This window comes from Pongo pygmaeus, chromosome 19, assembly GCF_028885625.2.
Source record: "Pongo pygmaeus isolate AG05252 chromosome 19, NHGRI_mPonPyg2-v2.0_pri, whole genome shotgun sequence".
Classification (NCBI taxonomy): Eukaryota; Metazoa; Chordata; class Mammalia; order Primates; family Hominidae; genus Pongo; species Pongo pygmaeus.
In genome coordinates, this window is record NC_072392.2 from 48,963,755 (window position 1) to 48,990,084 (window position 26,330).

General features: G+C 47.5%; 1 protein-coding gene across 2 annotated transcripts in view; it reads right to left on the minus strand.

Moving 5' to 3' along the window:
* Positions 1-3,489: 3,489 nt before the first annotated feature.
* ASIC2 (acid sensing ion channel subunit 2) overlaps positions 3,490-26,330 on the minus strand; it is a 1,139,537-nt gene continuing 1,116,696 nt past the window's right edge. For both annotated transcript variants that reach the window (XM_063655357.1, XM_054457976.2), the window contains exons 4-10: positions 18,432-18,582; positions 15,956-16,012; positions 13,270-13,423; positions 10,639-10,730; positions 6,984-7,063; positions 5,355-5,423; positions 3,490-3,626 (exon numbers count right to left, since the gene is read on the minus strand). In XM_063655357.1, the coding sequence (XP_063511427.1) occupies positions 3,525-3,626; positions 5,355-5,423; positions 6,984-7,063; positions 10,639-10,730; positions 13,270-13,423; positions 15,956-16,012; positions 18,432-18,582 (705 nt within the window). In that variant the 3' untranslated portion in view covers positions 3,490-3,524. The remainder of the gene's footprint in view (positions 3,627-5,354; positions 5,424-6,983; positions 7,064-10,638; positions 10,731-13,269; positions 13,424-15,955; positions 16,013-18,431; positions 18,583-26,330) is intronic.

Sequence of the window (26,330 nt, forward strand, 5' to 3'; positions counted from 1 at the left end):
AGGCAGAGGTGGAGCCTACAGAGGCAGGCAGGCCTCCTTGAGCTGTGGTGGGCTCCACCCAGTTCAAGCTTCCAGGCTGCTTTGTTGACCTAAGCGAGCCTGGGCAATGGCGGGCGCCCCTCCCCCAGCCTCGCTGCCGACTTGCTGTTTGATCTCAGACTGCTGTGCTAGCAATCAGCGAGACTCCGTGGGCGTAGGACCCTCTGAGCCAGGTGCGGGCTATACTCTCCTGGGGCACCGTTTCCTAAGCCCTTCGGAAAAGCACAGTATTCGGGTGGGAGTGGCCCGATTTTCCAGGTGCCGTCTGTCACCCCTGGAAGGGGAACTCCCTGACCCCTTGCGCTTCCCGAGTGAGGCAATGCCTCGCCCCTGCTTCGGCTGGCGCACGGTGCGCTCACCGACTGACCTGCGCCCACTGTCTGGCACTCCCTAGTGAGATGAACACGGTACCTCAGATGGAAATGCAGAAATCACCCGTCTTCTGCGTCGCTTGCGCTGGGAGCTGTAGACCGGAGCTGTTCCTATTCGGCCATCTTGGCTCCTCCCCCGATGTCCCCATTCTTATCCCTGGAACCGGTGAATATGTGACCTTATATCGTAAAAGAGCCTTTGAAGAGGTGATTAATTTAATAATCCTGAGATAGGAAGGTTATCCTGGATTATGCAGTAGGCCCAGTGTCATCAAAAGGGTTCTTTAAAGGCTGGGCATGGGGGCTCACACCTGTAATCCCAGCACTTTGGGAGGCGGAGGTGGGCAGATCACTTGAAGTCAGGAGTTTGAGACCAGCCTGGCCAACATGGTGAAATCCCATGTTTGCTAAAAATACAAAAGCTAGCAGGGCATGGTGGTGGATGACTGTAATCCCAGCTACTCGGGAGGCTGAGGCAGGAGAATCGCTTGAACATGGGAGGTAGAGGTTGCAGTGAGCTGAGATCATGCCACTGCACTCCAGCCTGGGTGACAGAGCAAAACTCTGTCTAAAAAAAAAAATATATTCTCAAAAATGGAAGAGGGAAGCAGGAGAGAATTCACAGTTAGAGGGAGATGTGCCTGTGTGGATTTGTGACAGGAGAAGGACTTAACCCATCATGGCTGGTTTTGAAGATGGAGGAAGTGGTTGCAAGCCAAGGAACGTGGGCAGCCTCCAGAAGCTGGAAAAAGCAAGGAAACACAGTCTCCTGTAGAGCTTCCAGAAAGAAACGCAACCTTGCTGACACTGGGTTTTAGCCCAACGAGACCTGTGTCAGACTTTTGACCTATAGAACTGTAAGATAATACATTTGTGTTGTTTTAAGACACGAGGGTAGTAATTATTTGCAATGGCAGTGATAGAAAACCATACAAGACCCTTTCTGGCAACTTTACACTCTTTAAGAATAAGACCTAGCTTGGCTAACAGCTGGCAGCCCCATCTGGGAGAATGCTTGGGAGGAGGCATCACAGGGGCGCTCTGTGCCAGCTGCCTTCTGCAGTCCCCAGGACTGCCAGCTCCTGGCCATGCTTGGGCGTGAGCATCCCACTGGGCAGGGGAGGCAGTGCTGTTATGGCACTTTGAGTCTCAGGAGATCATCTGGTCCTGCATCTTCCCTCCATACAGGGAAGGTATTATCTTCATCCAAAAATTGAGGGAGCTGTGCCTAGAGAGGTGCATGGTCTCACCCACTGTCACACAGCTACTGAGAGAAGAAGACTGTGGGGCCAGGGCTCATAACTCCTGGTGGGAGACTCTTCCATTTGTCACACTGGACAAGTAACTTTTCCTTGTGTTATCGGGTCATGAAGGAGAGACAGACAGATAGGGAGTTTGGATGGCAGAACAGGACCGGAACCCTGAACCCCTGGTGTAGCCAGTGCTTTCTGAGCACCTGTGCATGAGGGGAAAGGTACAGCCACGTTAGGCCTTTCTTCACTGCTTGAGGAGAGACTTTGAGGTGGGAGTGGTGGGGGCCGGGAGGGAAAGTGAAAGATTAGGCTAAAGGAACTGCTGCTATGGAACCAGCATGGTGCTAAGGATGAGGATTCTGCCTGAACAGGAAGTTCTCTCTCACACCTGGAGGCTGAAAAGGGCATGCCTTGTGCCCATAACACCAAAATGCACCTCCTAACCTCTCTTTCCACCTCTAAGAACTCATGGGGAGCAAGGCAGAGTGCCAGTGTGACCTCTGGGGGGACAAGGCAGGTCGGTTTGCTGGGGGTGGGGAAGCCAGGAAGGCTTGTGTGTGGGAGGGAGGCCATGCTGGGGCCTGTGTCCAGCCCAAATTCACCGACGGGGTCAGGAGGGGTCAGGGGAGCAGACAGATCACGGGGGACACAAAGGCCTTCTTGATGGTTTCCATTTCTGGGCAGCATTCTCCAGGCCACGTGCCTATGGTCCAGGGCAGCCTCCTTCAGAACGCAGGCTGTGACCCATCAGTGGGACTTGAAGACATTGACGAAGTTGTGAGCAGTCATTAAAAAAATTTAGAATAAACATATAGAGTATGCACATTTTGTAAAGGTAAGTGTTGTTGCGTAAAACTTTACAGATATACAGTCTGCAGTTTTGACCTGGCAGTTCCGACCCTTTCCTAGGCCCCGGAGGGAGAGAGACTTGGATGTGGAGAAAAGGTGGAAATAACTCAGCCATTTCCACAAGACCAGCTTTTAATATGACTGTGATTTGAAGCACGAATGAATAAACGCCAAAGAAAATGGAAAAACCAAACCAACCTCAGAACATCAAAACTAAAAAAAAAAGGCATAAAATGAAGCAAAACAAAACAAATCTTCATCGGACAAACATAAAAGACCCCTATCCCGGATAAAAAGAATCAGACTGTACAAGCTGTGTCAGAGGGAGGGAAGAACGACATGGGCACCATGGGTGAACACAGGAGGCCCCTGCCCGCTGGCTGCTGTGCTGCCGTCAGAGGCGCTGGGGCGGGAGGGAGGTTGGCGCAGGTCACCTTTGGCGCCGAAGCCCCATGGGCCAGCTTGGGGAAAAGGGGGTTTGTGGGCAGGTTAAGAACCTTCACAAACGACACGAGAACTGAATGTAGCAGAGAGTCCCACGGGTTCCCTCTTGATCGTGCAGTTCTGATTCCGGGGTGGCCGTTCTGATTCCGGGGTGGCCTCATGGTGACTTTGGACCTAGAATCTGGTCCCACTGCACGGGCAGCAGTGTGGACACTGGAAACCACGTGGAGGAGTGTCATGTACAAGACAGACGTGGAGGTGGCGCCATAAGAAGTCTGAGCATGCAGGTGCTTTATACATCTGGCAGTGAGATGTGATGGCAGGTTCATTCTTGGACAGTTCCAGAGTGTGACTCATCTCTCCTAAGAGGGACGCACGGCGGGGCCCAAGGACGCGTTGTGTTGGACGTGGCCGGAGCGAGGTCTAGGCAGCTAGTCTGCAATGTGTGCATAGGGGGCTCTTGCTTCTTTCCAGCATCGGGGCCATCCCACCTGAGCTTGCTGTTCCTTGTCCTGGGTCTTGGGCCTCAAGGTCTGTTTGGAGGGGGTGCTGGGTGGCTCGAGGGGTGTCAGCAGGCAATCTCCTCCAAGGTCCCCAGGGTTGTCTGCAGGGGCACGTTCACAGTGTGGCTGATGGTTTCAGAGTGGTTTGGCATTGTGTCACAAGTACTCTGGAAGGGAAGGGTTGGTGGGACTTTATTATTCGCTCAGCAAAAATTCTTCGTGATGCCACCAGCGGCCCTGCCTAGGCCCTGGGGAAGGTGCTCCCCACTTGTGGGCTGCTTCTGCTCCAGACATCTGATAGGCTAGTTTACCATCTTGAGGGCATAAGGCTGAATGGAATCCTTACCACTGCACACCTGGGTGCCCCCTATGGCGGTGAGAAGGCTCCCTGGTTTGATCGGCAGCTGGTTTGATCCCTCCTAGAGGTGCCCCTCATGTAACTGGACCTATATCTGAGTGGGTCTCTAGCTTTGGGGCAGGATGGTCCTAAGTCCTGACCTCTTCCTTGGGGGCCTCCCTCGGGGCTATGGTGCAGGAAGTGCAGCCCATGGCTAGGCCCGGGGCAGGGAGGACCCATGGCTGAGGCCAAGCAGGAAGGGTAGAAGGCCTTAGAGCTCAGAACCAGAGCTGGTCAGAGCTGCCCCAAGGACTTTTAGGGTTAAGCTGGACCCAGGAGAAACAGGATGGAGAAGAGGCTGTGATGCTGAGTCCTTCTAAAGCAAGGAGGGCTCTGGGGGTGCAAAGGGAACCACTTTCTGAGCACTTACTATTAACTAGGTGCTGTGCTGACTGCTTTGCCGGCAGGATCTCACTTAACTCGGATGACAGCCCCCTGCAGTCTGATCTGATGCAGATGCTTAGAGAAGTTTAATATGTAACTTGCCCCCAGGCACACAGCCGGGAAGCCGGAGCCTTGGGATCCAGCCAGGCCAGATGAGGCCAGACCGTGGGCCCCTTCCACACTGCCTTCCCCTTCCCCTCTTCCGTTCCACAGAGGCTGCACGGGACCAGAGACTCAAAGCATGACTTGTAGACAGTGTGTGGAACAGAAATGGAATCCATTTAGGGGGAAGGGGCTGGGATCCATTTTGGATTTGTTGATATTAAGTGGGCGGTGGTCACTCAATGGGTACCATTTTCCAGGGTTGGAGGTGCTGATTTGGGGCCCAAGGCTGGATGGGGAAAGCTGGCGACACCTGCACCCATCAGTGAAGGCCTGAGCCCAGGAGTAGACTGAGTTTGGGAAGCAGAATGACCAACAGCCACAGAGGGGCTGCCCTCGGGCTATAGGAAAGAGAGGCAGAGTAGGGCAGTGGTTAGAAGTGCTTGGAGGGCAACTGTGACACTCAGCAGCTGTGGGACTTTGGTCTCTGGGCCTCAACTGCCTCAAATACAAAGTGCCTGATAGTGCCTGACACGTACCAGGCATACAATAGTCAGTAGCTATAACGGGCACTATTGCTACTACCAACTTCATGGGGCTCCATACTCTATCCCTTTCGAATGGGATGGAGGACCAGTGACTCTTTGCTCGTACTTTGCCACCACTGGGGAATAAGGGGGTAGATGTACAGAGCCTGTCCAGTTCTCCCCCTGCTGTGAGATGAGGGGAGCAGCTGTCTGCCCAGGAGAAGCTGGATTGGGCCAGGCAGGTCCTACGCTTGGAAGCACCTCCTGGTGTCTGCTGCATCCATACTGGCTTCTGGGATGAGTCTCAGAGAGAGGCTCGAGGCTCAGCTGGAGTGTCCTTGGATTTGGGAACTGACAGCATGTCCCAAGCCATGGAAAGGTGTGCAGTGAGTCACATCTTTCCTGCCCGGCCCCAGTGTCTGGTTTCGTACTGCCGGTACAAGCCAGAGCAGCAAAACAACTTCCAATCAGTGAGCTGCTCTTACCACATTCTCATCATGGCTCCCTTCGTCCTCCTCTTTGCCAAGCAGGTCTAATAGCTTCTCTTTGATCAGCTGCAAGAAAAGCAGGAAGGGGTTGGTCAGGCCGGGAGGAGGGGGCAGAGGTAGAAGGATCCTCCCTCCATTGGCCCCACTGGGGCTGGCAGCTGCTCGGGGTGTGGCTGGACATACTGTAGCACAAGCCCAGCCTGGCAGCCAGCTCCAGGTGCCTGTCTGTCTCAACCCAGCCTTTTGGCTGAAATGGGATTTTGTTGCAGGAGATGGAGCTTGGAATAGGTAATGGAAGGCCCTGCTTCACAGTGTGGACTGCTGTCTTTGTGGCTGGCGAGTGTTAATAAGTGGTGTGTGCTGGTACGCTGGCTCCCTGTCTGTCCTCAGGAGCAGCCTGGGACCCCCTTTCTGTGGCTGGGGCTGGGGGACAAGATTATTATTCACTTTCTAGGCCTGACACTGTGCACAATTCAGAAGACCAGGACATGCCTGAGTTCATAACATTTTACTCCTAGCAGTAAAGGGTAGTTCTTAAATCTGTTACCTGGTGTGATTCAATTGGCATAACTGTGTACAGTTTTCCACAAAAGTCAATAAACAAAGCAGAATAAAATCTGGCCATGGGAACTGATGCGGTTTTGGGGTCACTGTGCTGAGAGGTATGAGATTCTCCAGAGAAGCCTGGTCACTGGGGCACGACAGGTCCCTACTGTGGTTCCGAGCAGCCTTTGGTCATGAACAGCCCCCTCCAAGAGGCAGAACATGGTTCTGCAGGCTCCTGTCTACTGCTCCTGTTTGGGGAACTTCATAGGTCCAGGCATTCTTTGGAAGTTCTGGAGCCGTTGCCATTTTCAGGGGCACACGTTGGAGGTGAAGTGCATTGCCCATCTCACAGCCAGGGGGATGGAGGCCTCCAAGGGAACACCGATCAAAACAGAGCCTGGGATAGTGGCATCCACAGGCTCGCTCTCAGAGAGAGATGCAGGTGAGAAGGCTGACCAGCTCCGGGAACCCTCAGTGTCAGAGAAGCTTTCAGAGGCCTCGTTCCAGCTGCCTCTTGAGGGAGACATCTCCCCAGACTGTCAGTAGCCGGGGCGGCTGGGTGCCCTGCTGTCTTCTCACTCAGGATTGGTGAGGACTGCTGGGAAGTGCCTCTTCCCTAAGACTGGCTGGGCCACAGAGGACATGACTCAGGTGATGGGCCACCTAGAGGGCAGGTGTGTGTGGGTGGGGGGAGTATGCGTGCAGGTGTGGACATGCCCATGGATGAAGCCACCACCTCCAGCCCAGCTGCAGGAGGGGCTCAGAGCTGGCCTCAGCACAGTCTGGTCCCCTTTCCCTCATCCCTCCCCGTCCTTCTCTGCCAGTGTAGACGGCCCAGTGCTGTTCCAGCTCCCAGAGGATAGGCCTGTGCTTCTCTTACATCCACCGCCCCCCAAAAACCTCCCATCCCCTTGCCCCACGGAGCCTGGGCTTCAGTGATCGACTCTATTCGTGGACAGGAAGGGAAGCAGGCTCTGCATGGAGAGAGGCACTGCCTTCCCTCTACCATGATTCTGAACCTGGGGCACGATGAGGGCACCAGCATGCAGTCATTTCCCTGTGGGGAATCCCAAATCTTACCTCATAAATATAATCAAAGAGCTCTAGTATTGTAAGGATACTAGCACCAATGAACAATCCCATCTGACCACCAATATCACCTGGAGAGAGAGGGAAAAGACCAAAGCTTTGCTTTTATGCAGCTTCCAGGAAGGGTGAACAGACTGAGATGCAACCCAGACCTTCTGAATGGCGCCCCCTCCACGGGGAGCCTGGGCCTTGCTGTGGGAGGTCCAGGCCTTTGGCAGCTCCTTCCCTCACTGCAGAGCTCTGAGAGCTACTGTTTTTCAGCATTCAGTGGGGTCGGAGACTAAGCTGATGGCTTATTGGAAGGGCTTAGACTAGATCTCATGACCCACAGGGCTAATGGGGTTGATTGGTTACACTCAAAACCACACTGATTGGGTCCTGGCTTTGACTCTGGGCTGGGAGTAGGGAGAATAGAGAGCTAGGATGTGTGTGGACTGGTGACAGGTGCCCTGGGTGGGAGTCTTGGGAGGAGATGCTCCCCTAACCCAATCACGGCATGGGCTTCAGGGCCACCTTGGGGCACCTCCCACCCTTGGGATAAGGTCATAGGTGTCTCCTCTCTCCCCCATCCAAAAGTTAGTGTGCAATTTTGACTCTTTCTAGAGCTGAGGTTCTTACTCTGGGGTTTATAGGCCCCCATTGTTCAAAGTTTTTCTGGATTTGTCTTCAGATACCCCTGCATCCAACTCTCCTGGAAGAATTGTAATTAGTGTTGCTGCCTGGACACACCTAGGCCAATAGAATCAGAGCCTCTGCGGTTGGGGTCTGGATGTCGGGATTTTTAAGTTCCTGCTGGGGGTAAGGTGCATTCTCAGGCCCACCAGAGTTTGAGAACCACTCTTCTAGGAGGACTTCAGATGGCTGGAGACTCTCCTGAAATTGAATGCAAAATGTGTGTGTGCCTGGGCATTTGTAGCAGGAAAGTCCACAGCTATTATCAGTTTTTAACAGGGGTTCTGAGTCCTCAAAAGCTTAAGATGCTTTGCTGCAGAGGCAGTGTGGCAGGGCTGAGGGTTCTGAGGCTCTGAGTCCAGAGAGTGGCCACCAGCTGGTTGTGTGGATTTCATAAGCCCTGACCTTCTCAGGAGCTTTGTCTCCAAAGGATATTTGGTGGTGGCGGCAGGATGGAGGGGGTTGGATGAGATTAACTATGAAGTTCTTTGCAGCCCTAATCTCTAAGACTCTCAGTCTCTGGAAAGAGGGGTGGGAATTGGGGTTGGGGGGCACAGTTGGGGGTGGCTAGACAGTTCTCTTGGAGATGCCAGGTTGACCTCTTGGCCTGAGAACTCTCTGGTGGGCAGATCTGCCCTGCTCCTTCTCAGCTTATGGCTGGGTGGGGTCCAGCACCTATATGCCCAGGTGAACAACAAAGTTGGTGGGGAGAGGGCTCTTCCCAGTGGAACTTGGTGCTGGGCTCAAATTGGCTCTCCCTCATTCCTTTCCCATCACCGCTCCCTCTCATGTCTTTAATGGAGGCTTCTTGGGGACTGTGTTCTAATGGATATGTATGTCTGGGGAGGTGTGTGATGTATGTGTGCAGTGTGAGTCTGTAGTGGTATACTGCGGGGTATGTGCCAGGGTCTGGGGTCTGTGCATGTATTTGTATAAAAGCAGGCAGGGGGTCTGGCTGTCTATGGTTTTATGTAGGTGGCTTTCCCGGTCTAGTGTGTGTGACACACTCCCTGAGTGTGTCTAAGTGTGTGTGAGTGTGGATCTGTGGAGGTGAGCAGAGTGTGTCTGAGTGTGTAGAGCATGTGTAGTGTGGGTGTGCTTGTGTGTGTATATGGGGGTGTGTGGGGGCTGTGTGCACGGGTGTGTCTCTGCAGCTGTGTGATTGGCACGTGGGGCTGTAGAGGTGTGCATTTGTGTGTGTGGTCCTGGACCACTGTGGGTGCATGAACCTGTAGGTTTGGTGCATGTGTGTGCAGATTGGGGTGGGGTATGCTGTGGGTAGTGTGAGTGCTGTGTAGCGTGCACGTGCATGGACACCAGGAGGTGAGAAAGGGCCGCGCGGTGCTGAGAGAAGGGCCTGATGGGGCCTGATGGCTGAGGGTTTGCAAGCGGCACACGCTTTCATCACAGGAGGTCCAGATGGCAGCATGAGCTCCTCAGCCGGCTATTCTGGGAGGGAACACGATCGATGCTGAACAAGCTCGTCCTCATATCTGACGCAGACATGACAAATTCAGAGCTCAGGCCCTTCTTTACTCTTTATGTCTCTCTCTCTCTCTCTCTCTCTCTCTCTCTCTCTGTGTGTGTGTGTGAGAGAGAGGGGTCTGTGAGAGAGAGAGAGAGAAAGAAAGAGATGCACATAGAGAGAGCAGAGAGACAGAGAGACTGTGAGCCTATGCTGGGGGAGGACAGGGGGTAGGAAGAGGCCTGTCCTGGGTCCTCTTTATGGAAATAAAGGGCAAGTCCAACACAGGGGTGAGTGAGGGGTCTATGTCTCTGGTGGGGCGAAGGGCATGAGTCTCTTGGCTCAGTACCTTTGGCCACAATGACTTCTGAGGCTGACTGACAGCCACTTTAACCCAGCTGGGACCGAGCTATGGTGGGGAGTCCCCAGCCTCCTGGAGAAAGTGTAGAAATGCTTAGCCAGCCCCTGGACACACCAGCTGAGCCCTGGGTCCCTGGCATAGTGATTGTCCAGGTGCCAGAAACTACTATTTATGGACCTTTTCTGGGCTAGGGGCTTATCATGTTTAACCATCACAACAAGCTCATAAAGTGGGTTTTATTGAACCCATCTTGCAGATGAAGAACCTGAGGTTCAGCAAGGTAAAGCTACTTGTCTGTATTCTCATAGCTGGTGTGAGAAGCCAGGTAGGAGGCACCTGCCCCTTCCAAAATGCTAACGTCACCTGGTTCAGCTCAGGGAGACAACAGCTATTTATTTCTCTTTCTGGGGCATAGGCATCAGATCCTTTCTTGAGAGTGAGTGGGAGCTGAGAGAAGGGCTTTAGAGTCAAGTCCTTTAACTGTGCACTCTCAGGGGTCTTGTGAGTTTTGGGTTGGGCTGGGGTAGGATGGAAATTAGCTGCCTGTATCCACCATATGCCACTGGGGCTGGGGAGCTCATGTGAACTTGTGTGGGGTGGCAGCAGGTTTGTAGATACCTGGGGAGAGTGGCCCTTCATTTGTGTTTGACACAGGGGGCAACACCTGGCCTTCTGGATGCAGCAATGTTGCTTTTGGGGTGAAGCTCCATCAGGGCCCTCACCTCCCAGGTCCTGCCTGGGACCACCCACAGTTTAGCCTTCCGTCCTTCTCTCCTTCTGATACCTCTTCCCTCTCTCCATGGCCCCAGGATCCTGACTGCAAGCTGGGGCAGAAGACCATCAATTCCAACAGTGCAGGGCTAGAAAGGCCCAGAGAGACCTTTAGGCTGACCCTCCTCATTGCATAGATGGGGAAAATGAAGCCAAGATTGGGGAATAAATTGAGCCTGAAATTCCACCCCACTGGGGTTGTTTCCATTCTGGGAGAGGAGCAGTGCAAGGAAACAGGGAGTAATTATTAGTAAATCAAAAGGTTAGACTCCTCTGAGGCTATGTGTCTGTCTGCTTGCCTCCCATCCACCTGTGCATCCTCCCTCCCTCCCACCCTCTGTGAGATGTGGAAATTTGTGCGATAGACACCGACTTACCAAGTAAGGCAGCAACTTCATACGCCTTCTTCTGTTCAATTGTCTCATAATTGAGAGCTTCAAAAAATATATCCAGAACAAGGATGTTCTCTCTGCAGAGAGAATAGTCAGTACCATACATGGTTAGAGCTATCAGCATTCACAGGGAGCATCTAATACAGCTTTCCCATGGAAAGATGGAGAAACGGAGGCCCAGGAAGCGAGGCAGCTTGCCCCAAGTTAGAGCTGGTTAGTGGCAGAGCTGCGGCTTCAAGCCAAGAAGCCTGACTCCCAGCCCAGGTCTGGAGGCCTACATCAGCTGCCTCCTTTTGTTGCTTATTTCTGTCTCCCTGCTTTCTCTTTGCACCCTTTGCAGGAGTCCTGCCTGGCTTCCAGGCCTCTACGCCTCCAAAGGGCCTGCCTGGTCCTCAGCATGAAGGTGAGTTTCAGTAATCTTCTGACAAGGCTTGTCTTGGCTAGGGTGCCTGCTCCAGCTGACCTCATGGGCAGCCCCTGCCCACTCCTGAGGCCCCCTAAATTCCCACTGGTATTTATAACAAGCTCCTCCTGGTGGGAGGCCCTGCTCTGGCATTGCCAAGTCAATTGCTGAAGTCAGGGAAGGTTTGTAGGGAGCAAACTTACATCTGGATGGGGAGTGTTCTGGCAGAAGCACCGTGGCTTGCTTTGCTCCTTTGGGCAGGTGTGTGAGTGAGACACATCTTGGCAGTAAAAGTCATTACTGCCTGCAGACTGTCTGCCAAGCAGCAGGGCCTGGCATCCCCTACAATTCCCGTCTCCTCCAATGTGCTCACAATGCCTCCAGTGCCCCTTGTTCTCAACCCGCTGAGCAAAAGCTGGTCCAGGATGGGGTCTGGGGATGGTGTTGGCAAGAGGGAGGGGCTGGCGGAAGAGAGGAGCAGATTCTTCTTTCTGTGAGCAGGGCTCGCAGGGCAGCTGTTCAAAGTATCACCTTCTCTTGCTTGGCTTGCCACAGCTGCTTCCTAACAGTTCCCTTCTTCCCATCTGCCTTTCCCCGTCTTCTCTATCGCCGCCTGAAGGATCTTTCTAAAACTGCTAACTTGATTCAAATTAAATAAAATTACATTTCCACTCCCCAGTCACAGGCTGCATTTCAAATGCTCGTTGGCCACCTGTGGCTAGCAGCTACCCCGCTGGGCATCGCAGACACAGAACACTTCCATCATCGCACAGCATTTGTCCCATTGGGGAGCAGTGGGCGAAAATGCAAATTTGAGTCTGTCACTCACCTCTGAAAGCTCTTCAGTGGATCCCTATTCTGTTAGGATAAAGCCCACCCTCTGCACCCGCTCTGCTCAGCCTACAAGACCCTCTTGCTCTGACATATCCATGTTCCCCTTTGAAGTTTTCTCTTCTGCCCTGTGCTGATGGTCTCTGCTGGGCCTCTGCCTAGGACACCCACTTCTCCCATGCTTCCATTAATTTATTCTGTTAAAACACATTTTTTGAGTACCAACTCTGTGCCATATGCTCCACTAGTACTTGGCAGACAACAGAGAACAAAAAAGATAGTTTCCTGCCCTCAGGGGCTTTCAGTCTAGTGGGGCAGACAGGTAATAAACAAGGAAACACAGCATGAATATGTAATTACACACTGTGGTGTTATAAAGGAAAACACCACAGGACTTTGAGAGAAAAATAACAGGAGAGCACCTCATCTAGATGCCTGAGATAACCTCAATTTTATTTTTATTTTTATTTTTTATTTGTTTTAGAGACAGGGTCTAACCATATTGCCCAGGCTGAGCTTGAACTCCTGGCCTGAAGTAATCCTCCTGCCTTGGCCTCCCAAAGCATTGGGATTACAGGCATGAGCCACCATGTCTGGCTGGAGATGACATTTAAATGGAGACCTGCTTAAGGAGGAACCAGTTAGGTGGAGGGTGGGAGGAAAAGAATTCTAGGCAGAGGGAATAGAACGTGCAAGGTCTGCCTGGAAAACTATACATCCTTTAAAAAAATCTCTGGGCCAGGTGCGGTGGCTCACACCTGTAATCCCAGCACTTTAGGAGGCCGAGGTGGGTGGATCACGAGGTCAGGAGATTGAGACCATTCTGGCTAACACATGGTGAAACCCCGTCTCTACTAAAAATACAAAAAAACTAGCCGGGCGTGGTGGTGGGCGCCTGTAGTTCCAGCTGCTTGTGAAGCTGAGGCAGGAGAATGGCTTGAACCCGGGAGGTGGACCTTGCAGTGAGGCCGAGATTGTGCCACTGCACTCCAGCCTGGGCGTCAGAGCGAGACTCTGTCTCAAAAAAAAAAAAAAAAATCTCTTAAACTTTCCCTGATGTCACCCCATTGCAAGCTGCAGCTAACCCATCATTCTCTCCTTCCCTATGCATCTCCCTGTGATAGCCAAAGTCACCCTATATACCATTCAGTGTGTGCTTTTCTCTCCATAAGACTGCAAGCTCCTTAAGGACGGGCTGTGTCTTACTCATCTTTGTCTTTGTATTCTGAGCATGGAGCACAGAGCGTGACACACAGAGGGTGCTCAATTAATGTTTGCTAACTTGAACCAAATGCTTATCTTTGCTTTCCTCCTTGATTGCCTCCAATTTCCTCCTTATCCATTTCCCCCTTCCCCCTGCACACCATGCCCACTAAACTTACGAGATGTATTTTTCTGATTTGTTAAATTTCTTCTCAAGGTACTTGGCTGATGTCTTGCTGGGGATCTTCACCATGGAGAGCTCTTTGTTGTAGCGGGTTAGGTTGCAGGGTGTCCTGCAGAGACAGTAATTGCTGTCCTTTTCCGCCAACAGACCTGGAGGGGAGAGTGAGGTGGGGCTTAGTCAGGTGTGGGGACTGGGATTTCTAAGGGTCCAGAGTAGCTGGATTCTAGCAGCTGAGAAGTGAGCTGGGAAGGGGCGCTGGTCTGGGGAAAGTGAGGGGCAGGGATCGTGGACAGAGGGGAACTGGGCTTTTGCTGTAGGTTGATCTTGTTTTCCTTCTGCTTCTTTTTATTATTATTATTATTATTATACTTTAGGTTTTAGGGTACATGTGCGCAATGTGCAGGTTAGTTACACATGTATACATGTGCCATGCTGGTACACTGCACCCACTAACTCGTCATCTAGCATTAGGTATATCTCCCAATGCTATCCCTCCCCCCTCCCCCCACCCCACAACAGTCCCCGAAGTGTGATGATCCCCTTCCTGTGTCCATGTGTTCTCATTGTTCAATTCCCACCTATGAGTGAGAATATGCGGTGTTTGGTTTTTTGTTCTTGCGATAGTTTACTGAGAACGATGATTTCCAATTTCATCCATGTCCCTACAAAGGACATGAACTCATCATTTTTTATGGCGGCATAGTATTCCATGGTGTATATGTGCCACATTTTCTTAATCCAGTCTATCATTGTTGGACATTTGGGTTGGTTCCAAGTCTTTGCTATTGTGAATAATGCCGCAATAAACATACGTGTGCATGTGTCTTTATAGCAGCATGATTTATAGTCCTTTGGGTATATACCTAGTAATGGGATGGCTGGGTCAAATGGAATTTCTAGTTCTAGATCCCTGAGGAATAGTTCAACCCTTGTGGAAGTCAGTGTGGTGATTCCTTCTGCTTCTTTTAACTGTCAAGTCACTCTTTAGAAATTGTTGAAATGGGATCACTTTTGCAGAGGTCTCCAAGAGAGTCCTGGTGCCCTCAGCTTCTCATGGCTTTCTTCCCTGCTCCTATCCTCAGTATTCTCATCCACAGAGAATGATCCACCATCAAAGCAAATGGGGGAGACCATTTTATCTGAAACCCAAGGCTCTGTGCTCTTCCTGCTGGGGCTCCCTCATAGCCAGTGCCTACCTTCTCTGCCTGGTGGGTTAGGATGCAGGCAAAGATCCTTCATTCCTTTTCCTGGAGGCAACTCCCTGCATCTGGAACCCTTCCTGCCCTCTCCTCTCTTCTTCCAATTATACATAAAGTTTAAGGCATCATTTCCCTCTGACAAAGACTTTCTCCCTGATCAAACTTAGCCAGGCTCTTCAGAGCCCTGGTCTCGACTAGGCCTTGACCTTGGCCCCCATCCATGCTAGGCCGGCCTAGCCCAGTTTTAGCAAGAATCCTGCTAAAGTCAGTTTAGAGAGAATCCCCCACCCTTGACATCTGATCACCCTGGCCTGCCTTCAGCAGATTTCCTCCTAACTTTGATGTTTTCTCTGGGTAATTTTCCATCTACTGAGCCCTCGCTCTGCTTGATGGCTATGAATCTCCAGCTGTCTTGGCTGAATTCTCAGTTGAGTCCCATCTGTTTCCCCTATTGTGATACTCTTGACACCTGTTGCAATTGCCCTGAATAAAGACTTCCTTACCATTTTAACTAGCGTCAGAGTGATTTTTTCTTTAACACCTCCCTCCCTTTTTCCTTTAGCCACCTCAGTGTTTCCAGCTACCCTGGGTTTTGCTGAGTCTTTGCACACATCAAAAGTCACTCCCTCTCCTCTCAGCCTGCCCTCCCTCTCTAGTCCTCCTGGAGGTATCTGGACCTGAGGCCAGCACTGCCTCACTTAGCTCCAGCAAGTGCAGATGCTGAACGAACTTGAGTGCACATTGTTTAAAAAGTCTGCTTGTCTTGATTATAAGCCATTTCCTGGGTCCAGAGAGAGGCGAGCATGCAGAGTGGGCCTAGCTTTGGGGCTGCAGCTTGTTTGTGCACTCTCCCTCCCTCCTAGTTTTCCAGCTGGGGAACCAGCAGAGTTATTCTAACTGGCAGACCCCCAGCAGGCCCCTCGGGCAGGAGGAAGAAGTGTGCTTTGTGTTTTCCATTTGCACGCATGGAATGCAAACCTGACTTTACCTCTCCAGCCCTCCTCCACCTCCCCTAGGCTCAATGGAGCAGAAGAAAGATGGGAATTCAGAATCACCTTGGCCTCCCCATGTAGACACCATCAGAGTGTGTGAGGGGAGGTATTGCCAAGCTCCTCTGATGCCTACCTGGCTGCCCACTGTCTATCCTCTCTCCACCTCTGTCCTCTCCCCTGCATTACTCAGCACCCTCTGTTTCCTCTGAAACCCACTCCTTCTCCATCTCCACCTTCCATATCTCTTTCTCTCCCCAGTCCCATTTCCAGCCCTCATCCTCTTGCACCAGTTCCCTTCCCAACTTTCTCTTCTTCCTCCTCTCCATCTCCCTCTCCCATCCCTGCAGCAACTCCACCCGACCAGCCCCTTTCTTCTCATCCTCTCTCCATTCCTTCTTCCACTTAATCTTTCCCCACACCCAGATGATCTCCGTGATCTCAGTCTCAGGCCCCCGGCCCCCACGATTCCATCTGTCCCCTGAGTACTGACCTAGGGCAGGCTCTGCACACTCCTTGTGCTGCTCAGGGGTACAGAAAGGGGCATCCCCTGCAAAGAAGAAACACCAGACAGAGTTACTCAGGCAGGAACATTCATGTCAGCAACATCTCCTCTGCTTTGGGCTTAGGGAAGGGGGTGCCTCCTGGCAGTTGAAGGGGCAGCGGCCTGCCAGTGGGCAGTTCAAAGGGAGCCTTGGATCACAGTGCACCCCAGAGCTGGAAGGCTGGCTTCTGATCTGCTATGTAAGCTTGGGCAGGCTGTTCACCTCGCTGAGCAGGAGACAGTAGGATCTATATGGCTAACTTCTCCCATGTTTCTCTGTAGGTCCAGCCAGCTCCCATAGGTGACAGGTGAGCTCGCCTTGAGGATTGAGACTAGGGAGGTGGTGGTAAGCACCTTGTAAGCCTGGCTATACATCATCTTCTTTAACCCATACAGGCACCCTTTGAAGTCAGAAGTACTGTGTCTGTTTTACCCATGAGAATTTTGAGGCTTAAGCATCCTGCCTTCCCAGGACACCAAGGCTAGTAGTGATGGAAGTGGGCTTTGAATAGAGGTCAGTCTGATCCAGAGCCTAGAGCTCTTCTCAGCACAACCACACTGCTGTATGGGAACAAGGGTTGTTTTGTGTTTCTTCATTGCTTTGTTCATAATTCCACATTAGTAACTGAGATGTCAGTATTAGTGTTATGGGTGTGATTGACACCTCTACTACTTGCCTTTGGCTAAGGGTTGGTGGGGAAAACCTCACTGGCTGGTGGCCTAGTCTGAGCATCAGGTGAGTAATATTCCCCAGTGCTGGATTCTCCTTGCTGGGATCTCTTTGTGGAAACCCAGAATCTTTTCTTTTCTTTTACTAAGCACTAAAGTTAAAGTCCACCATAATGTTTTCTTCCTTATCATTTTCCCCAAATCCTTTTTCAGAGCTGAAGAGTCAATATGCTTTCTCCTTTCCAAAAACAGCAGATTAAATGCATGTTTCCCTGTTTGCTCTGTTTTCTAGGAAGCTCAGAGGCCATTTTATTATTATTTGTATTTAAAACATACAAATTTATTATTATGTTACAGTTTAGCAGGTCAGAAGTTAGATATAGGTCTCACTGGTCCCGAATCAAGGTGTTGGGTGAGAGGCCGATGTTCTTTTTGAAGGCTGTAGGGGAGAATTCATTTCCTCGCCTTTCCCAGCTTCCAGAGGCCACCCCCACATTCATTGGCAACCCACATGCATCGACTACCCACATTCTTCCATCTTCAAAGTGAACAAGTTTGCATCTCTCTGACCCTTCTTTCATAGTCACATCTCCCTCTGACTCTGGCTGGAAAAGGGGGATTGATTTTGAGGACTCTGATTAGATTTGGGCCCACCTAGATAATCTCCCCCACTTAAAGTTGGTAACCTTAATCATTTTGGCAAAGTCCCTTTTGACAGAGGCATTTTTAAAGATCAGTAATTTAAATCTTAGGTTACTAAGGAAATTGCTGATAACTAATGAAATAATTCAGAATGTAGCAATGAGGATGTCCATTTCAGCACAGATTATCACAGAATACAATTGGTAATGAACCAAATGTCCAGTATAAGGATTTAGTTAAGTAGAATTGAATAAAGTATGATATAACCATGAAATAACAGCTACTAAATATAATAACAACATTCCCGGCACATAGTAGGTCTTTAGTCAGCATGACTTTTGGTTCCCTCTTCCCATACGCTAAATAACAACCACTGACTTTTATAGTTTTCAAAACATTTTTATATCCTAGCCTAATTTTCATCTTATAACAGCTACTGATTGTGTTTTAAATATCATAAATGTGAGAACAGAGAGGTTTAGTAACCAGGTCATACAGTAAATGAGTGGAAGAGCCTGAATTAGAAACCAAGGCCCCACTCGTGTCCTTGCTGCAACACCGCACTCTTCCTCCCCAGATCAGCTTTCCACTCTGCACTTCAGCCTCTGATATGCCAACTGTGTGAGATGGCCACATGTATTGTTAGTCTGACAACAGAGGTGTCATTACGTGCACATTTATTTGCTGGCTAATAGACTTTTGCCTCATTTGAAGGAGTGCTAGACATTTGGACACAAAAAGTGAAACATCTGGATGAAAGAAACATCTGGATGCTCAAACATGTACTACACGGGCTGCAAGAATGGCAAGCATCCAGTTATCTGGACGCTAAACTCTCAGAGGTAAGAACAGCAGACAATTGGCAAACATTGAACACTGGGATGAACATTCCCCAAACACTGGATGCTTCTGGATACCAGGATGCTGCCTTGGTTGCTGGACCAGAAATTTCCACCTGCCCTCTAAATAGGCACAAAATAACAGAGTCTTCCCAGAACATCATCCTTTTGGATCCCAGCGAAGTGGGTGAAGTGTTTCCCATTAGGATGAGAAATGCAAGGCGGGTCCCAGGGAGATCCCAGGGGCCCTGTGGCCACCCTGCCCTGGCACTGACCTGGCATGTGAACCATGCGGCAGTTGCAATTTTCCACAATGTAGCGGGTCTCACAGTCGATCCTACAGGCGGTGATGCTGTAAACAGGAAAAAAGTCGAGGCCCATCTCTGAGGATCGGCACTCACCCCACGGTGGGGGCAGGTATGTGAGCTGCAAGACAGGAAGGAGGGGGCGGCAGTCAGCCTCAACAGACTCAGTAACTCATTCATTTACTTACTCAATCAACAAACAATTATTGAACATTTAAATACCATTAACTTTATAGACCTTCAACATCTGGCTCCAATACTAGTTTTCTTACCTTACCTTAATTTTTTCTTTTTTCTCAGAGACAAAGTTTCACTATATTGCCCAGGCTGGTTTTGAACTCCTGGCTCAAGCCATCCCTCCTGTCTCAGCCTCTCTAGTAGCTGGGACTACAGGTGCGCACCATCAAGCCCACCCTGACTTATCTTTTATAATCTTCCCATAAATGCAGTTCTCCTCAGAGTCTCTTACCCCTACCATGTCTTCCCACTCCCACATTTTGCCATCTTGAATCTCTTGGAAAGACCCAACTAAATTCCCCCCTCTTGGTTTGAGGCATTGGAATCCCAGACCTAGACCTGGAGGACAAAACCCAGAGGAAGATTCAGAATGAAATGGCTCTAGGCACTATCCTTGTTATTTATAGTCCTGGGCCCGGACTAGAGAGACTTTCCAAGTCATGCTGTAGATGGCACCTTTTCCCTTTGAAGAAAATTACACTCCTATTTTCAGAGGTCCAGTGATCATAAATGCTCTTGTAGCATCTATGGTACTTGCCTAGTGGGAAGGGTGAAGGATGAGGGAACTAATGGTTGTTGAGCATTTTCTAGGTGTTGAGTCCTTTATATCCATTTTTCAAGATTAAAGAATAAAAACACAATACAGTGTACAAATATTAAGTGCACTATTCAATATATTCTAACAAATGTGTTCACCCGTGTAACCAGCACACCAACCAAGATAGAGGACATTTTAAAACACCCTAGAAAGTTCATTTCTGTCCCTGTCCAATCAGTCCCCAACCTACCTGGGTAATCACAGTTATGAATTCTCTCACCATAGGTTGTCTTTGCCTGTTCTCAAACTTCACATAAATGAAAGCTTACACTATGTGCTCTTTTGCATCTAGCTTCTTTCACTCAACATAATGTCTTTGAGGTTCATCTACATGGTTGTTTGCACCAGGAGTTCTTTCCTTTTAATTATTGAATAGTTTTCCAGCATTATGTATGACTACACTAAAATTTGCTTATCCATTCACTTGATGATGGGCATTTGGATTGTTTCCAGTTTTTGGTAATCATGAAAAAACTCCTATGAATATTTACACATAAGTCATTTTGTGGACATACGTTTTAATTTCTCTTGAGTAAATGGCTAGCAGTGGAACAGCTGGTTTGTAAGGTAGGTATAGGCACAACTTTATAAGAAACTGCCCAACTGTTATCCAAAGTGGTTCTTCTATTTTATATTTCCACCAGTAGTGTCTGAGAATTCTCATTACTTTACATCCATGCCAAATCTTGACTTCGTCCACCTTTTTGATTTTAGCCATTTTTGTAGGTATATAGTTGCGTCTCATTTGTATTTGTGGTTCCCTGACGGATGATTTTGAGCACAATTTTGTGTGTTTATTGGTCATTCATATATAATCTTTTGTGAAATGTCTGTTTGAGATTTTTGTCCATTAAAAATTATTATTTTTTAACTTTTACTTTTGGGTTGTAAGAGTTGTTCGTATATTCTGGATTCAAGTCCTTTGTCAGATACATGTATTGTAAATATTTTATCTATACCGCCTATAGTCTGTGGCTTACCTTTTCATTTCCTTAATGGTATCTACTTTTAAAAATCAACTTCAGAAGATATAATTTATATACAATAAAATGCATCCATTTTAATGTTCAATTTAATAAATTTTTAGAAGTGTATACACCCTTGTAACAACTACCCTAATCAGATATAGAATATTTCCATGAACCCCCAGAATTTCCTATTTGCAGTCATTGCCTCCCTGCCAACCCTCAGGCAACCCCCAATATGCTTTCTGTTGTTATAAACTAGGTTTGCCTGTGTTAGTATTGTATATAAATAGAATCAGACAGTATGCATTCTTTTGTGTTTGGCTTCTTTCTCTCAGCATAATGTTTTTGAGATTCATTCATGCTTTTGCACGTATCAGTAGTTCATTCTTTTTTATTGCCAAGTTTTACTTCTTCCTTTCTAGTCTTTATTATTATTTTTATTTCTTTTTCTTACCTTGCTGTATTAACTAGAAACTCCAGTATCGTGTTGGAATAAAACTGGAGAGAGAGGATATCTTCCCTTGTTCCATCTTAGGAAGGAGGGTTCATTGTCACACCATAATATATTAGGAATATATTTTTCTTAGATGTGCTTGTCACATTGAGAAAGTTCTGTCTTATTTCTCATTTGCTGAGAGTTTTTATCATCAATGATATATATTTTGGCAAATATACTTTCTACTTCTATTGAGATGATCACATGATTTTTCTCCTTCATTCTATTAACACAGTGAATGGTATTGATTGATCTGAAGAAGCTGAACCCAACTTACATTCCTGGGATAAACTCCACTTAGTCATAATTTATTATCCTCCTTATATGTTGCTCTATTTAATTTGCTAATATCTTGTGGAGGTTTTTTGCATCTATGTTTATGAGGCATATTGTATTTAATTTACTTTTCTTATAACCTCCTTGTCAAGTTTTGGTATTGAGAGTGTGCTGACCTCATAAAATTAGTTATCAAGTGTTTCCTCTTTCTCAATTTTTTGAATTTGTATGGACTTGGTACCATTTCTAACTTAAATGTTTGATAGAATTTGCCAGTGAAGCCATCTGGACCTGGTGATTGTGTGTATGTGTGTGAAGACTTTAAATTATGAATTCAATTCCTTTAATAGATATAGAGACATTCAGATTTTCTATTTTTGTTCTTGTGCTAGTTTTGGTAAGTTGCGTTTTTTTCCCAAGGAATTTGTTCATTTCATCTAGATTTTTGAATTTGTGGGCATAAAGTTGTATATAATATTCTCATCATTTTTTAATGTCTGTAGGATCTACAGTTATGTCTTTTCATGCCTGATTATTGGTAATTTGCATTCTATTTTTCCTTATTGTTAATAATTTCTAATTTCATTATGCTTTGGTCAGAAAACATCCTCCCCATGGTTTCATTTCTTAAACATTTATTGAGATGTTTTTATGATACTGGACAAGAAAAATAAAACAATGTTCGATTTTGTTGAATGTTCCACGTGCACCTGAAAAGTATATGCATTCTGTAACTGTTGGCGTACTGTTTTACAAAAGGCAATTAGGTTTAGTTGTTTAATAGTGTTGCTCGGATCTTCTATATCTTTACTAACTTTTTCATCTGCTTATTCATCAGTTATGAGAGAGGAGTATCAAAATGTCTAACTATGACTATGTCTGTTTCTCCCTTTAGTTTTCTCAATTTTTGCTTTGGATATATCTGAAACTTATTAGGTATATACATATTTAGGATTGCTACATCTTCTGGATGACTTGATCCTGTCATCATTGTGAATAATCATCTCATACAAAGTCCCTGTTTTGAAGTTTACTTTGCACGATAACAGACATGGCAGCTTTATTCTCCTACTATTTATCTTTTTCCATCTATTATTTTGTTTTCATCCTTCTACTTTTAACTGTCAGAATCTTTATATATTTAAGGTACATCTCTTTTTGAGTGTGTTTTTAAGGTACAGCTATTTGAGTGTTGTATTTTATCCTGTCTGACAATCTCTCTGCCTTTTAATTGGAGGGTTTGATCTATTTACACTTAATGCAATTTTTGATATAGTTCAGTTGAAATTATCATGTTGTTCTTTGTTTCCTATTTGTACCCATTTCTAGTTCTTCTTTTGTTCTCTCTCTTCTGACTCTTTTTGGGTTAACTGAATATTGTTTTAGTAGTTCATTCTGTTTTCTCCACTGAGTTTCAATTTATAGCTCTGTATTATTATTCTTAGTTGTTGCTCTAGGATTTACAATATTCATCCTTAACATCACAATATACCTTAAATTAATATTATGCCAGTTCACATATAATTCTATTTATATTGCTTCTGTGTCATATATTCTACTTCTACATCTGTTATAAGCACTATAATACACTTTTTTTTTTTTTTTTTGAGACAAAGTCTCACTCTCTTACCCATGCTGGAGTGCAGTGGTACGATCTCTGCTCTCTGCAATCTCTGTCTCCTGGGTTTAAGCAATTCTCCAGCCTCAGCCTCCCGAGTAGCTGGGACTACAGGGATGCACCACCATGCCCAGCTAATTTTTGTATTTTTAGTAGAGCCAGACTTTCACCATGTTGTCCAGGCTGGTCTCAAACTCCTGACCTCAAATGACCTACCTGCCTTAGCGTCCCAAGTGCTGGGATTACAGGCATGAGCCACTGTGACTGGTCACACTGTTAATACTATTTTTGTCTTAAGCAGCCAGTTGACTTTTAAAGAAGAAAGAAAGTTACGTTTTATATTTATCCACATATATACCATTTTCATTGTTCATCATGCTTCTTACAGATCTGAATTTTCCATTTAATATCATTTCCCATCATGCTGAAGAATCTCTTTTAACTTTTTTTTTGTAGAATGAGTTTACTTGTGGCAAAATTTCTCAGTTTTCATTTAAATATACAATGTTGGGCTGGGCATGGTGGCTCATGCCTGTAATCCCAACACTTTGGGAGGCAAGGCAGAAGGATTCCTTAAGGCGAGGAGTTCAAGACCAGCCTAGGCAACATAGTGATACCGATGGCAGTGGCTGCTTCCATTATGCCGGCTGCAGCTGTGCAGCTGGGGCTGCACACTCCGTGGAGCCAGTGGGAGCCCTGACCCTTCTGAGTTAAGACTGGAGCTCCCCATGCCACTGCACCCACAGCTGCAGACTCAGGTCTCCTGTAGCTCCTGGGCGGGGTTACAGCCGCCCAAACTGCAGCTGTGGATCTGAGCCTCCCTGTGCTCTTCTGGGAGCTGGCAACAGGCAGGATCTGCCTTCCTGGGGGTGCAGCTGCAACTGCAGCACCCACGGCTGCAGACCTGGGCCTCTCACTCCAGGAAGCAGGCAGGAGCAGGCGACAAGTGGGAGCCCTGCCCCTTCCAAGTTGGCAGGTGGGAGCTCCCAGGTACAGCTGCAGCTGCCCTCCCAGGCGCAGGACCTGGGCATCTTTGCAGCCTGCACCCTCAGTGACCCCAGAAGGGACCACCCCAACCCATCCCTGCAGGCTGATGGGTGTCTGCTCCCATTGCCTGGTCTCTCTGTGCTCTTGGAGCCTCCTCTGAACTTGGAGCAGGGTTGGGGCCATGAATGATAGCAGGAGGCAGATTGATTCCTGGCAGGAAGGGGATGGGTCCCCAGTAAGGCCCCACCTTCAGACCAGGGAAGGCCTGAAGGCTGTAGGACGGACTGCCCGTCTTGCCCACTGGAGTTGGGACTCAGGGTGCCCCTTCTAGGCCCACCCATAGGTGCCCATGCATGAATTGGCACACACTTCCTCCCCTCTGAGGTCCATAAAAGCCCTGGGCTCAGCCAGAGCAGAACAGAAGATGGCCAGAGGACCAAGAGGTCAGAGAGACAAGGGGACAGGACGACCAGCTGCAGAGAGGAGTACTGTCTCTGCTGATAGCTGGAGATGATGGGATGATCAGCTGCAGAGAGGAGTACCCTCTCCACTGAGAGCTGCAGAGATGACCTGCCAGCAGAGAGGAGCTACCCTCCAGGGCCTCCTTGCTGCTGAGAGCTGAACACTTGATGGGGTGAGCTGCCTGCAGAGAGGAGATACCCACTTCTCTGAGCTGTTCTAACACTAAATAAAACTCCTCTCCTTCTCCTTCTTCTTCTTTTTCTTATTCTCCCTTCACTTGTCTGCATCCTTCATTCTTCCTGGATGCAGGATAAGAACTCAGGCAAAGGCACCATGGCCACAGAGGTTTCCAGCCAGAAAAATCGGCACCCTAGAGATGCTGTAACAACACCCTGTCTCTAGGAAGTAAAAAAAATAGTCAGGTGTGGTAGTGCACCCCTGTAGTATCAGCTACTCATGAGGCTGAGGTGGGAGGATCGCTTGAGCCCAGGAGTTCAAGGCTACAGTGAGCTATGATTGTGCCACTGCACTCCAGCCTGGGTGACAGAGAGTGAGACTCCTCTAAAACAAACAAACAAATAAACAAACACCCAAAACCAACTTAAAAAACCAATAATGTCTTAGTTTTTTTTGTTATTTTTGAAACATTTTGGCTGTAGATAGAATTCTAGGTTGATAAGTGTTTTCTTCCAGAATTTCAAAGGCGTTATTCCTCTGTCTTCTGGCCTCCATTGTTTCTGATGAAAATCAGTCATATTCTTTTTATTGTTCCCTGCAGGTATTATGCCCCCTTTTCTCCCTCTGGCTGCCTTTGTGCTTTTCTTGCCATCTTTGCTTCTCAGGATTTAAACTACATTATGCTTAAGTGTGGCTTTCTTTGTAGCTATCCTGCTTGGAGATTCTTGAGAATCCTGGATCTGTGAAATGATGCTTTTGAACAAATTTGAAAAAATATTAGCCAGTATTTCTTCAACTGTTTTTCTGCCTTATTCTGTCTCTCCTTTCAGGGATACCACATATATGCATGTTGGAATACTTGACACTGTTCACAAGTCATTGGCCCTCTATTCCCTTCCATTAGTCTTTTTTCTCTTTATGTATTATTTTAATAATTTTTATTAACCTGTGCTCAAGGTTGGCATTCATTTATTATTTTGTAACCAATCTTCTATTGATTCCATACAACAATTTGTAAATTTCAGATGGTATGTTTTTCAGTTCTAGGGCTTTCATTTTTTTTAAAGGTTTCCATATCTTGACTAAAAGTTTCTCATTATTTACATCTTTTTCTGCAATTATTTAATATGTTTATGATTGTTATTATAAAGTTGCTGTTTTCTAATTCTAACATTGGGGTTATATGTAGATCTATTTCTACTGGTGGTTTATTTTTCTTTTCATGTTTTCCCTCTTTCTTCATGTGTCTAGGAGTTTTTGATTGTATACTAGGAGACAGTCATTTTTATTATATACTGAACATTTCAGATAACTATTTTTGGTGACTCTGGGTAGATTATCTTTCTCTGAATACTGTTGAGTTTTGTTCTAGTAGGTGGTTAAATTAATGGTGAACTACTTTGATTTCATGGAGACATTATTTAAGGCTTTGTTTAGAGATAGGTATATTTTAGTTTTGTCTTTAGTCCTGGGGTTTAGCCTCTGGTCTTGGGATGTGATCTTAACTCCTAAGGGACAACACTTCTGGGTTTAATGGAAAGGCTGAGTTGTTCATCAAGATTTTCTAATTTGGTGAGACTTATATTGTAGCCTATCTCCCCATGCAATGGCAGCAGCTGAAATTACTGCTCAGCTCTTTCAACTGTTGTCATCCCCCTGGGCTTTTTAGATTCTCTCCCTATCCACATACAGTTCAAAGTTCAACCTAGATTTGTGTAAAAATTTGAGGGCTGCCCCTCTGTGGGTTCCTCTTTTCTAGGATTTTCCCTTCCAATTTTCAGCCTTTCTGGCAACCCTGAATACTGATTTCTGGTTTCTTAATGCCTGCTGATTTCTGGTTGAGCTCCATCCCCAGTATTCCCTTAGAACTTTGAAATGCCCTCAAGGGAGAACTCAGGTAAATAAACGTGTGCTGTCCAGTTTGTGCCTGGTTTTGGTCTCTCTCCAGTGCTGTCAATTAGTAGTTTTAAAATATTTTGTCCACAGTTTATGATTGCTATTTCCAGGAGAGTTAGTCTGATATTAGCTTCTCCGCCATTACTGAAAACCA